This window comes from Thamnophis elegans, chromosome 3 (genome assembly GCF_009769535.1).
Source record: "Thamnophis elegans isolate rThaEle1 chromosome 3, rThaEle1.pri, whole genome shotgun sequence".
NCBI lineage: Eukaryota > Metazoa > Chordata > Lepidosauria > Squamata > Colubridae > Thamnophis > Thamnophis elegans.
In genome coordinates, this window is record NC_045543.1 from 37,360,199 (window position 1) to 37,373,099 (window position 12,901).

At 38.0% G+C, this 12,901-nt stretch overlaps 1 protein-coding gene across 13 annotated transcripts in view; it reads left to right on the top strand.

The window, feature by feature from the left end:
- Nucleotides 1-12,901, top strand: part of SUPT20H (SPT20 homolog, SAGA complex component) — a 37,420-nt gene that overhangs the window by 19,342 nt on the left and 5,177 nt on the right. For 9 of the 13 annotated variants that reach the window (XM_032213273.1, XM_032213277.1, XM_032213276.1 and 6 more), the window contains exons 14-20: nucleotides 1,062-1,210; nucleotides 4,974-5,006; nucleotides 5,712-5,829; nucleotides 9,181-9,289; nucleotides 9,821-10,003; nucleotides 11,851-12,151; nucleotides 12,638-12,792. In XM_032213273.1, coding sequence (XP_032069164.1) covers nucleotides 1,062-1,210; nucleotides 4,974-5,006; nucleotides 5,712-5,829; nucleotides 9,181-9,289; nucleotides 9,821-10,003; nucleotides 11,851-12,151; nucleotides 12,638-12,792 — 1,048 coding nt within the window. The remainder of the gene's footprint in view (nucleotides 1-1,061; nucleotides 1,211-4,973; nucleotides 5,007-5,711; nucleotides 5,830-9,180; nucleotides 9,290-9,820; nucleotides 10,004-11,850; nucleotides 12,152-12,637; nucleotides 12,793-12,901) is intronic. The other 4 variants (XM_032213280.1, XM_032213279.1, XM_032213282.1 and 1 more) reach the window with 2 other exon arrangements.

The window sequence follows — 12,901 nt, forward strand, 5'->3', positions numbered from 1 at the left end:
AAAAAGAAAAATATTCTTTTTTTAAAAAACAAGAAATGATATATAAAGATTTTGGGGTTTTCGGAAATACCACCCCAAGAAAATAGAAATTAACAGCTGAAAGAGACACCTGCAGCAACAGAAAAAGAAAGAAAGGGGAAGAGAGGAAAAGGAGGGAAGGAAGAGAGAAGGTGAGGAGAGGAAGATAGAAGGGGAAAGCAGAGAAGGAGAGAGGGTAGGAAGGGGAAGAGGAGGAGGGGAGAGGTAAGGGAAGAAGGAAGGGGAAAGAGGAAGGAAGGAAGTAGAGAAGGGAGGGAGGGCGAAAAGGAAAGGAGAAGAAGGGGGTGTCAAAATTGGTGAGGGATGGTAAACAAAACAACCCGAATGGAATATTACAATTCTATAAATGGAATGACAAATGTATTAGAATTATGAATGTAAAAAAAAGAATAATAATTATGTGAATGTATATAGAGAACAAAAAATAAAAAAACTTTATTTATATATATATATATAAAAAGATCCTGGTTGTCACCTTTAAAGAGCTATGTAGTATGGGGTAAGGTTATCTTGGAGGAGGACATAAGAGGATACACACATAATAGGATGTTAGATTTAGTTTTTTACATAGCCCAGTAATCTTATCCATTACCAAATGAAACATATCATCCAAACCAGTGGTGGGTTGCTGTTACCAGTACGCTGATCGCAGTCTGTTTGTGCAAACGCCTGCAATCCACCGCCCCTGTGACAACCAGCTGCTTGTTGGGGATCACGCAGGCACTGCATGCTGTGCACGTGTGGGCAATGTGCCTTTTTGGCATAAATACAGCTATAGACCGCCGATGTGCCAAACGAGCCACCGTACTGGTACACTCTCAGCTCCTCCAGGCCACTATTGGTACGGCCGTACCAGTCCGAACCAGCAGCAACCCACCACTGATCCAAACAAAATAATTTATGAAGACTCTTGTATTCTCAAGACTCCCAAAGGTTGCTGTTCTCTGTACAACTGTATAACAAGCTAAGCACATCATAAATATGTTGTTTAATAGTTATAAGTGTTTTTTTCTATTTCATAGGAAATAAAAGATGATTATGTGTTTGAATGTGAAAGTGGCAATCATTTTCAGAAGACAAAATTGACAATTTTTCAGTCCCTTGGAAATCCATTGTACTATGGTAAAATACAGACTCTTAAAAATGATGAGGATAACGAAAGTCCATCACAGTGAGTACATCTTTCAGTTTTAGAAAAAAGCATTGATGTTAATTTTATACTGCAGGGGTGGGTATCTTTTTCACCTTGTGGATCACAACAGATGAGATGTTGTGTACATGCATATCTATATGCCTGCAACTGACCAGACCTTAATCAATTTTAAAATTGTATGTGCCCTTTGGGTAGTTAATCTTATTATATCAGGTTTGAAGTCAATTATTGTTCAATACTTTTTCACAAATGAAGTTACCGAAGCATTTGGTTTTTATGTCTCAAATTGAGAACTTTGCAGCTGCTTCTGATATATTTTATTCTGTTCCTTTCCTCCCATCAAAATAGTTTTGAATTTTACTTTGTCTTCTGTGATATTGGCTACTCCATCCAATAAGTTCTCAACACATTTTATGAGCATTTCCTCCACTTCTTCGCCCAAAAATGAGCATAAAGGATCCAGATTTAATTTGAATGTATTTCATTTGATATCTCTTTCCACTCTGATGGGCCATTGATGAAGCCCGAGAAATCTTACTCAGAATACACCCAGTTGGCCACCCTTATCTAGTTTGCAAATTAGCACTGCTAAATGCTTTGCTGAAATCAACATCTATTATGTCAACAGCATCACCATAATTTATAAAGGAAGTTATTTTTTTTTAATGATGTAATATTACCTCATTAATTCTTGATATATCCAGGCTGATTTCTAGTAATCATGGCATTGTTTTTAACAGGCTTACAGAACAATGTCCTTATGGTTTCCTCTAGCATCTTGCCATAATATATCTACGTCAGACTGACTGTAGTTTGCCCCCTCTTTTAATGTTTGCATTCTTCCAGTGATTTCATATTTTACCCCTTCTTCAGGATTTCTTAGAAATAATGGCAGAACATTAATTCTTCTAGAATCTGAAGATTTAAATTCAGTCAATATAAATTCCCAACCACGTTTCTATCAGTCTCAAGTTTCAGCTCTGCCTCTTCATCCTGCCATTATTCACATACCCTTGAAGGTGCTTTTTGTTGGGTGGAACCAACAAATCAAAATAGTAGTTGAGTAAGCTCTGCCTTTTCTTCACTATTTGTTAGCATTTTGCTGTCTTCATTGAGCAGGGGATAGTACTAATTCTTTTAATTTGAATATACATACCTACAAAAATTCTTTTTTTCATATTTACTGTTCTTACCTTAACTCGTTCTTAATTTTCACTTTCCTGACAGCATGTGGGTTCCGGGTTACCTGTCCTGACTTTTACTTTGTGATCAGGCTTCTTTTCATTTTCAATTTGTGTGCCTGGTGTGTTTTCAAATCTTCAGTAATGTTTTAGCTGCAATTTCATGTAGGTTGATAGCGATAAAATAGATTTAATTGTTTTAATGTTGTCAGATCAGACTTTTATCTAACCATAATGGCTATATGAGCCAGTTTTGGTCTACTAGTTAAGACTTCAAGTTAGAAGTTGTGCTTAGATATGGCCTATAGGCTAATCAATAAAGCTATAACCTAAGTTAGAAAGCAGGAGACTGTATGTTCAAGTCCCACCTTAGCCATGAAAGCCAGCTGGGTGACTTGGGCCTGTCACTGTCTCAGCACAGCACACCTCTAAGGGTTGTTGTTGGGAAAATAGGAAGGTGGGTTGAATATGTTTGCCACCTTGAGTTATTTCTAAAATAATAAAGGCAGGATAGAAATAAATAAATAAAATATATAGGTTATCCTCAATTTATGACCATTCTGCAACCATTCAAAATGAAACAAGGTATTTATGATTCATGCCCAAAGTTACAGCCATTGGAGCCTCCCTATGATTGCAAGATCAAAATTTAAGGGCTTGGCAGCCTGCCCACATTTTTGACCATAAGGAGGGGCTGCAATGCACCACCCACTTGTGTATTTGCCCTGCCTTTGTTGAGCAGCAAGTAAAGCCAAAGCTTTAGCCACAAAAACTTTGCAAAAATGGCAGGAAATGTTGAGTCCTAAAAGGAGTCAAACAAACATTCAAGGAACAAAAGAGAGAAGCGTGCTTACTAGCGGAAAGCAGAACAAAGCAAAATGAAGCAAGAAAAAACAACCCAGAAGCAGAGGAAGAGCCCAACTAGATGAGGGTCGGAGCGCTGCATTCCAGTGCCACCAAGGCTTCCAAACAAGCCTATTTGCTTGGCTGTAGTGAAATCCTGATGTTTGAAACACCAGGGAGGAAGTTTAGTGATCCATCAATTGGTGGCATTTTGTAAAATATGAAGAAGCCCTGTTTATGGACTAGGCCTCTGCTCCAATCAGCTGACAGTTGAGACTGCAGATCTTTCCTAGCTCTTGTTAGACTTTGGGGAAACCAGCCTGCTGCATGCAAAGATGGCAGCTCTACAACCAGTTTCCGCAAATCATCTCCTTGCTTTTCTTCCTCAAACTCACTTTTTTTCCCAATAAAGAAAATAGAAAAAAAGCTGAGGGGGGCAGGCTTGTGGATTTTTCTCCCCCTCCCAATTAGATCTTGAAACTAAACTCTCCACCTCTGTCCTCTAATCTTGATCCCCTTTAACCACTTAATTTACTAAATTTACTGTGTGCCTGGAAAGGAAGTGACAAAATCTGCAAGTTACTTACCGTGATAAGTGATTGGCAGGCTAAAGAATAGAGAAAAAGGTTTTAATTTTTTTAAAGGAAGGGGGGGGGTATAAAGGAACCAAAGAAACCCTTCTGGGGGTTGTTTGTGGAGAGAAGAAAAATACTTTGCAAAGCTACCAAGAACTCAACACATGAAGCAAACAGTATCAGCAGAAGCTGAGTCCTAAAGCGAGTCAGACAACAGCAAAAAGCTTTCCAAGGAACATTCCCAAACCTTTTGCTGCTTGCCTGACTCCCTTTACAAACCAGCTTATTCTGTGACTGTTTGCTGCATGTACTGAGTCATCCTTAACTTTGGAAACAAACTTCCACGCAAACAACCATCAGAAGGATTTTCTTTGCTTCCTTTTCCTGTTTTTGGCTTTGCAAAGCTTTTTTGCTGCTTGATTGACTCTTTTTTGGATTCAGCTGGGTGAGTCCCAAGGCACCCCATGCTCCGCTTTAACACCTCCTGGTGTTTACCAACCCCATCAGGGAGAGAAGAGAGTAGGCATCATTAAAGCCATTGCACTAAACAGCCTTCATCACTTATGACAGTAATGGGAGGTTCCATTATGGTTGTAAGTCAAAGACTACCTATACCTATTTCTGAAAGTATCCACTGTATACATCTCTGAAAATTGCAGCTATATTTTCATAAGACACTAGTAAAGTCTTTTTTAGCCCTCCTGTATTTCCACCCTTTGTTAGAACAGGAACTTTCCACACATCATTGCTATGTATGTTCAGTTGAAAAGTTAGATCTTAATAAATAAAGTCAGGATGGATGGCGTATAGCAGAAACAAGTTCATGGTGAAGGGAATAGTAGAGGTATCAATGGAAATATTTGGAAAATATTTGTTTGGCAAAAATAATTTAAGGAATGGGGTGACTATCGTCCAGGTTTTGGGGCATAAAAGTTTAAAAAGAATCCTGTTGAATCAGACCACATTTAGTCCAGCATCCTTTCCATGCTTTGTAATAGTTCATATATTTAGTTTGAGAGGAAGAGAAAGAATTAGCCAGTGAACTATCAGAGATTAAATACTGCTTGAAGTTGGGTTTTCGTGTTAAGCAAACTTCATGTATGTTCAGCTCAGTTGATGTGACATATATAATCTATATTGTATATTTATTTAATTTTAATTCGTGTATTATATTGTTTACAGTTTTCTTATTGGCTCAAAGTCGGAAGCAGAAAGGTAAGTACCTGATTACTATTTGCACGATTCTACGGGTAGTTGGGTTTGCTCTTGCAAAAACTCCTCAGATTGGCTTTATGTTTTCTTTGTTCTTTTTCTTGGAAATGAAGTTTGTCTTAAAACCTATGATCTTTGCCTAGAATATACCTTTTTCACCCATCAAATGTATATATTGTCAGAATAGGATAGTGTTAACACCAAGTATTGGGGTGTAAGGTTAGGATGTTGTCCACTTGTGTGGCATGGAATGTTTTGCAGAAAATTTAAGTAAAGAACTGAAGTGTAGTTCTAAAAGATAGGTATAATCCTTTGTATTTATTGTTTAAATTGCACATTCTGTATTTCAAAGTGTCTAATTTCTTCCTTAATTACTTTCTTTTGTTATCCATGCTTCTCTTGTCATTATATACTGTAATTACAACAGAAACTCAGGAACTGTTCTTAGAATCCACTCAAACATTAAACTCAGAATAAAGAAAAGTGCTGAATTAGAATTTGTTTCTAAAATATGATTGTGTAGAAGAGTAGAATATCTTCCATAGGGAATATTTTTAGTAAGCTTAAATACACTGTTTTCATTCAGTACCTTATGTATATAAATTAATAGCCAGCAGAAATATAAAAATAAGCAGATCTCTGCTATTGTTCATTATCTAGATAGAAATTCTGCAATTTCATGAAAGACATATTTATCTCATGTTATAGAGTAGTCAACCAATACCAGGAGCTGGTTCAAAATGAAGCTAAATGTCCTGTGAAGATTTTTCATAACTCAAGTGGATCAATCCATGCCAGTCAACTTTCTCCTGGGAAGGAACTAGAAGTAAGTCATTTTTAACTATTAGAGGATAACTTTGTACTCTCAAAAATATCACAGTTTCATTTAAGCCCTGTCTAAAAAACATGCAAATTCATTTTTTATTAGTGACTTAATTACATGACTTTCGCCTATTCATTCTTTATAGATGAATTGCATTATTATCCTCTGGTGCTAGAATGCTGCCTGGGGGCTGCCTGACATCTATATCTCTTCAGTTGATCATTTAGATGATTCAGCGGCGTGCACTCCTCCACTGCTGTTTGTAGCGTTAACGTCGGTTTTGCCAGTAATCGTCTCTGTAACCGAACATCCTGAACCCCACAGACCAATCTGCCTCAAATGGCTTCGTCTAAGTTGCTAAATCCGGAGTAGATAGCTGCCTTCTGGAGGGCCACCATATAACATAGACTCATCTTCTGTCTAGTCCCTATGGTAAAAAGCATGTCTTCTGGCAATGCAAGATGGTCGGGGGGCGTAATGTTCCTGCAGTTTACACAATAATATGTCCCAAGGATTAGGGTTAGGGTTAGGGTTCTAACTGTCTGAAGGAGTTGGGGTGCGATGAGGGCCCTTGCCATCTCAAACACTTATTTTCCACAAATGCTCAAGAAAAGCACTCGTTTGAGATTATCTGTATAGTCATTAGCTTCCAATATACAGTTAAAAAGCATTAAGTAAGAATCCCACGTCTGTGTTTCAGGATCAAATGGTGCAAACTGTGGTGGGTTAGCCATTATCTTTCCAAAACAACATAGTCGCCACTGCTTCTTAATCTCTGAGACCTCTCAATTAACAGTTCTCAGTGTTGGCTCCAAGCTCAGGAATCCCACCTTTGTCGCCAATGCAATGCTGTGCGTGGAGGAGCACATTCCAGCAATGCTATTTATTCAAGATAAGAGCAGACTACAAACTAACCTCAGTTTCCGGCCGACAGCTCCTTTTAAAAGAAGCTCTCAGCCAATTAACCAATAACTTTAAAATACATCCCACACTTGACAGCAGTAGGAAAAGTCTCTGCTCATGTCTGCGTGGACATAACACTAAGCACTATTGTTATTACTATGAAAGGCCGAATCAACCTTGAGCCAATCAGGATCAAACTCCTGGCTATGGGCAGAGTTAACCTGCAATGCTGCATTCTAACAACTGTGCCCCCACGGCTCCTAAATTATAAACTAAGAATTTGCTTTCATGAAATACAATAAGCTAATATTATTGTTTATTTTTTCTCCTTCAAGTGGGGAGAAACAAAATGAAAGTATGGTTATCCACATCATTCTGAAGGTCATTCACAATAGGCCACTCCCACCAACACTGACAGGGTATGCCACTTGAATATGAATTGAGAATGAATCCCACTACTTACTATCAGTGATGATGTTACCTAGTTTGGATAATGAAATGTCTGCAAGAAAACAACCAAGCTTAGAAAGGACCCCACCAAGGACCCCACATTTCAATCCTGAGTTACAAATATTCTCTTTCATTGGTTATTCACAAAAAGCCAGAATTTTCCAGAATTCCTAATTATTGTGACGTGCAAATATTGAATTGTCTAGAAAAGATATCAAGAAATAGTTTGTCTGATGGTCATCTGAATAGAATATAGGGAATCTTCAACTTGTGACTATTCAGCAACCATCCAAAATTTTGATGGCACTGAAATTACTATCTGTATCTGAATTTAATGCCACAGCACATTCCCATGGCCACGTGAACAAAATTTGGCTTACCCTTACGAGTGACACAGGGATGCTACAGCATCTCCCGCCTTTCTTTTGCCCCCATCCTACCCCACTAGTAGGCTTGGGCCTACCCCTACCTGGCTGAGGCCCTGCAGGCCTTGGGCATGCCCCCACCCTACTATAGGAAAGCCATGGGGTGGATCAGCCAGTTCTTCCCCAAAGTGATTTGTGCAATATGTAAGTAGACTGAGCCATGATGGAGAGAGGATGGTGGGGGACCCAGCAGGGTAGAAAGCAGGTCCAAGGCCTGTGAGAATCAAGCAGGGTGCGAGACAGGTCCAAAGCCTGAAGGGACCCATTAGGGCAGGAGGCAGACCCAAAGTTTGTATGGAGGTAGGAACATGGGTGTGGAACCCATTGGGATGGTGGAAAGAGTACAGGTTGCCTCAGGAGGTTCTGGGATGCTGGGAACTGCAGTGTGGGCCTATGCCTGTGCCAGGTCTCCTGGGGCTTCCCCCATCCTCTGCGGCACCCCATTCTCTGCTTAATAACATTGTGGGGAGAAAAGGGATTGTGGCTGTTAAGTGAAGCAATCATGTGGGTGCCTTCTTTAACAACCGCCATGACTTATGATTCTAATGGGCAAGCCATTACGATTTTAGATTATTGAGGTGAGGGCTTGAGGAGAATCATATGTAAAGTTAAGGAGGTTGTTCATTTCAGTTTAATCTTCTTTCCTAATATTTTATACTATATGTACTTTAACAAATAAAGAAAGCATTTGCAAATATGATCATCTTCCTTAATAGAAATAAAGCCTGAAAAGTATTCATCTAGAAGAGAAAATTAATATGTGATGCAGAGGTGGCATTCAGCCAGTTCTGACAGGTTCTGGAGAACCGGTAGCAGAAATTTTGAGAGTGGGGAGGGAATGGGGATTTTGCAGTATCCTTCCCCTGCCACGCCCACAAAGCCACACCCACAGAACCGGTAGTAAAAAAAATTGAATCCCACTACTGATGTGATGGGAAAATAATAAAGATATCCCAGAATTCACAAGCAACAACACTGGTTGGGGAATTCTGTGAGTAGAAGTCCACGCATCTTAATATAGCCCATGTTCTAAGGGTTAAAACAATTGGGATAGTTTTAAAGATGAAAAGACGAGCTGGGTGGATTATTTTTCTTTTTTCTTTTAACGACTTCGGAAAACAAGTTCATATTCAATTTTTGATAAAAATATAAATATGACAATCTGTATATTAAGTCATTTAATATCATCAGATCCATTATTAAATGATTCAGAATTGAATTAATCGCATCGGATTAAGCTTTTTAAAAATATTCTGGGAGATCACTCAGTATAGATCTGAACTCTAGGCTCAGGGCTCAAAGTTTAAATGATGATAAAATGTGAGATGAAAGTGTTTTGTCGTATGGAGACAGGTTTCTTGGTTTGACTGGTTTGATTAAAAATAATTCCCAAAAAGTGAGATCTTTTTAGGAATATAATAAAGAGCTCAGGAAAACTCTAGTAATAATGTTTATTCCCATTCCTGAGAAAATACAAATACACTAATTTTGACTTGCATTATCAGTTTCCATATTTGTTTGTTAGAATTACCTCTGTAAATTTATTCTGACTCCAAGGGTATATGCTTGATTTTAGCAGACTGAGGGTGTGGCAGGTTATATACAGTCTTCAGTGTTGGGAAAAGGTGTGAAACACAGACCACCTCCCATCAAGCTACCTTCAAGTTCAGCAAGCAGTTCTTCAGGTAAATATCGTTTCAAAGCACCTTCCATTTGTGTTGAGAAGATATGTGTGGAATAAGTTTTGCTTTACTTGTTTAGATTTCTTAGTGAATCTTTTAGGGAATGTGAACATATATTTATGATCTTATTGATAAGAAAAGTATGGGCAATTGCAAGGAAGTTACTCAGAACACACTCCCCTTGCATAATAATAATATCCTGTCACTCACCTGATGGATGAGCAGACTGGAAACTAGGAAAACAGGACTTCTGTGGCAGACAATTTCTCACAGTAGTAACATTGCTTGGAGGTGGGGGGGGGGGGAGATTCAGTTTCCTTCCAGTAGGAATAGTGAAACTGCAATCTAAAGAACTTACTTATGTTCCAAACAAGTGCAAAAAAGTGAGGCGGTCTGCATCCTTTTTATAAGCAAATATTGGACTGTATAACTAATATGTACTGTAGAAAAACTGGGGAAACAACTCTAGAAAATGAAATACTCTTTCTGATGTTGGTTCACAGAACAAATCCATCTATTAATTATGCTTTTCAGGTAATATTTTTAGTCCACAGCAGTCAAGCAGTCATCTCAAATCCCCAACTCCTCCTCCTCCTCCTCCTCCTTCTGCTCTTCCTCCTCCTAAGCCTCCCTGTGTATCTCGGAAGCAGTCTCTGGATCTGAACCAATTGAGCATGCTTTCTTCGACTTCTGTGTCTCCTGCAAGTGCTTCACAAAGTGAGTCCCGTCCTAAATTCTCCATTAAATCTTCATAGGCATCTTAGGATAAACTTCCTAACCAGCTGATCTGGAGAAACTAAATATCACCTGTCCTAAATTGTGTATTAATTGTGCAGCACAAAGCAGGCCTCTTGTTGACTGTATGTACTTCGTTTGCTGTAACTGTATTTGGTTCTTCTGTATAATTATATATGTATGCACCCTCTGTGTATACGTTTTGACTCATTTTATGCAACTAACTTAGGTCTGACTTTCATATAGCCTGATAATTAATGTAATCATAGAAGTTTCCAAAATACATATCTTTTTCCACTAATATGTCAACAGTAGCTCATTAAGACCAATTTTAATTTGCATATTTTAAGAAAGTAAAACTATTTGAATGTTATCAATTATGGTGTAATTGTATCTCTATATGTGTATATAACATGATCAAGTCCCAATATGGTAATAAAATAAAGTTTATAGTTGATTTTTTAAAAACACTCCTATACTGTTTTACAAATCATTGCTGATATCAAAATCATTACAAATCAAAAATATAAGAATAGCTTCAGGATATTAGTGCAATCTCTTAAATATCTTCAGAACTGTTAGCTGGTTTGGATTTTTCAGCAGCATCAATTTGATAAATCTCACAATAAAAATAACAACTGTGGGTTTTTAACCACCCTTTAACCACCCTTTGAAATATATGGGAGGTGGGGAGGGATCCCTTAGAACAGGGCTGTCAAACTCGTGGTCCGCGGGCTGGATATGTCACGTGCTGGCCACGTCCACGCCCAGTTTAGCAAAGGGGGGGAAGTCACGATATGGGGGGATGCCACAAGTTTGACACCCCTGCCTTAGAGTATCTTTTAAACATTTGTCTATTCAATTCTTTGTCTGCCACATAATGTAGTCCTGTGATTTGCATGTTGCATAATCTAAAATTGTCAGAAGGGGGCTTAACAGATGCCATTTTTATGCCTTCCAGTTTTGCACAAAGAAACATAAAAGGAGCTTTGATAAGTATTCCCAACTATCTGATTCAACTAATTTTCATTCCACTCCTTATACTGTATGTTGCTGCTAAATCCCAGGGACTAGATTGGAAGTCAAAATAGTTTCCTGGAAGAAGGCAATGTCAAGAAAATTACATTGGCATGTCCACATATTCATGAGGAACCAAACTCAACTTGTAGGAGAGTTCTTTTTTATAGATGTGTAAGTGTTGTAGTATACTTGGTCCCCAGCTTTTAGACATTCACATTTTTTTCTTTCTGCAAAACATGAATGCTTAAAAAAATAGCTTTAGAACTTTTGGATTGTTTTAATTCCATTGATTCATGCCAATTTTACATTTTAAATGAAATCATTGATCGTTGCTTTCTTTCTGTCTGCAAGTTAAGGAAATCAGTGATGGATAATTATTTGTATTTTCTTTTTCACTATCCATATTTTTATTCAAGCTGCTTTTCTAATGTTACATTATTATGCAGATGTTAGAGATTTACATGTTACTATGTTAGATGACTCATTTATTGTTAATAGCATTTTAATACTTTAAATACTGAAATTGACATGAGATATTTAATAGCAGAGGAGTGATGTAAATGTGTCAACAATGTTAGAATGATTTAATGGAATAAATAGAACTGGAGTTGCAGATTAAGCATAGTGACATTTTTGTCCATTGGCTTCATTCATCAAAAACGCAATTATTAACAGAATTGGCTGGGCTGGTGGTGGTGTTTTAAGGTGGAGTAAAATATCAAGCTAAGTAAGAGTCCACTAACCTTAGTTTTAAAAAAGGACTGGCCTTTTATAACAAACGAGTGCTTTTTATTTTTCTCAATGAGCAGGGTCTGGAACTCCTAAGCCAACTACTCCTACTCCAACCAACACCCTTTCATCGACCCCACACCCTGCCGATGCTCAGAGCTCATCTCTGATTACCCTTACTCCCCAAGATTCAGGCTTCACCCCTCAGCCCACTTTGCTTACCCCGTTTGCTCAACAGCAAATGTCTCTGGGCCAGGCATTGCCTGTAATGACCATTCCTCTTTCCACCATGGTAACTTCCGTTACTACAGGAACATCTTCCAACCAGGTCATGACAAACACTGCAGGACTTAACTTCATCAATGTAGTGGGCTCTGTGTGGTAAGTTGGTTATTTTATAGTTTAGAGTTACTTTCCACCATGTTCCATGTTGCTGTGAGCCAACTGATGAGTGATGAACTTGAGATGGGTTAACCAATTAATGAAATGTAACATATTTTAGTGCATTTATTTCATTACATGTTCTTAAACATTAGTTGATCATAATTATGAGAACATACAAAAAGTTAACTTTTAGAATAAATTTTAGAAAACTGGTTGAGACTAGTATTTTTATTATTGTATTATTTCTGTGTATGGGTAATCTGTCCTCCATTCTTACCATCATTGGAGTTAGAATTAAGAATAAAGAGAGCATCTGGCATTCTATTCATTCCTTGAGTACTGTTCACATGTTATGTTGTTTAGAAATGGTCTAGATAGCTTTGGATGGAATACGAGGAAAGATTTTGTTGTAACTTGATTAGTAAAACTGCATTAGTATTTCATGCCATGTTAGTCTAATTCTTACCTATTCCTTTTGTACAGTGGAACACAAACATTAATGAGTGGTTCAAATCCCATGTTGGGGGGTAGTACTGGTGCACTCCCCCCTGCAGGTATAAACCTGAGTAATATTTTACCTTCAGGAAATCTGATGCCAAATGCACTCCCTGCTGCAATGCAGCATAACTCTCAGCCAGGTCAGTATGAAAATCAGACATGCTGAAATGGGATGATGATGATGAAGCCTATTGAAAGTGCAACTTGGAAAAAGAATCTAGAAGGTTACTAACTAGTAAATTGCATAGT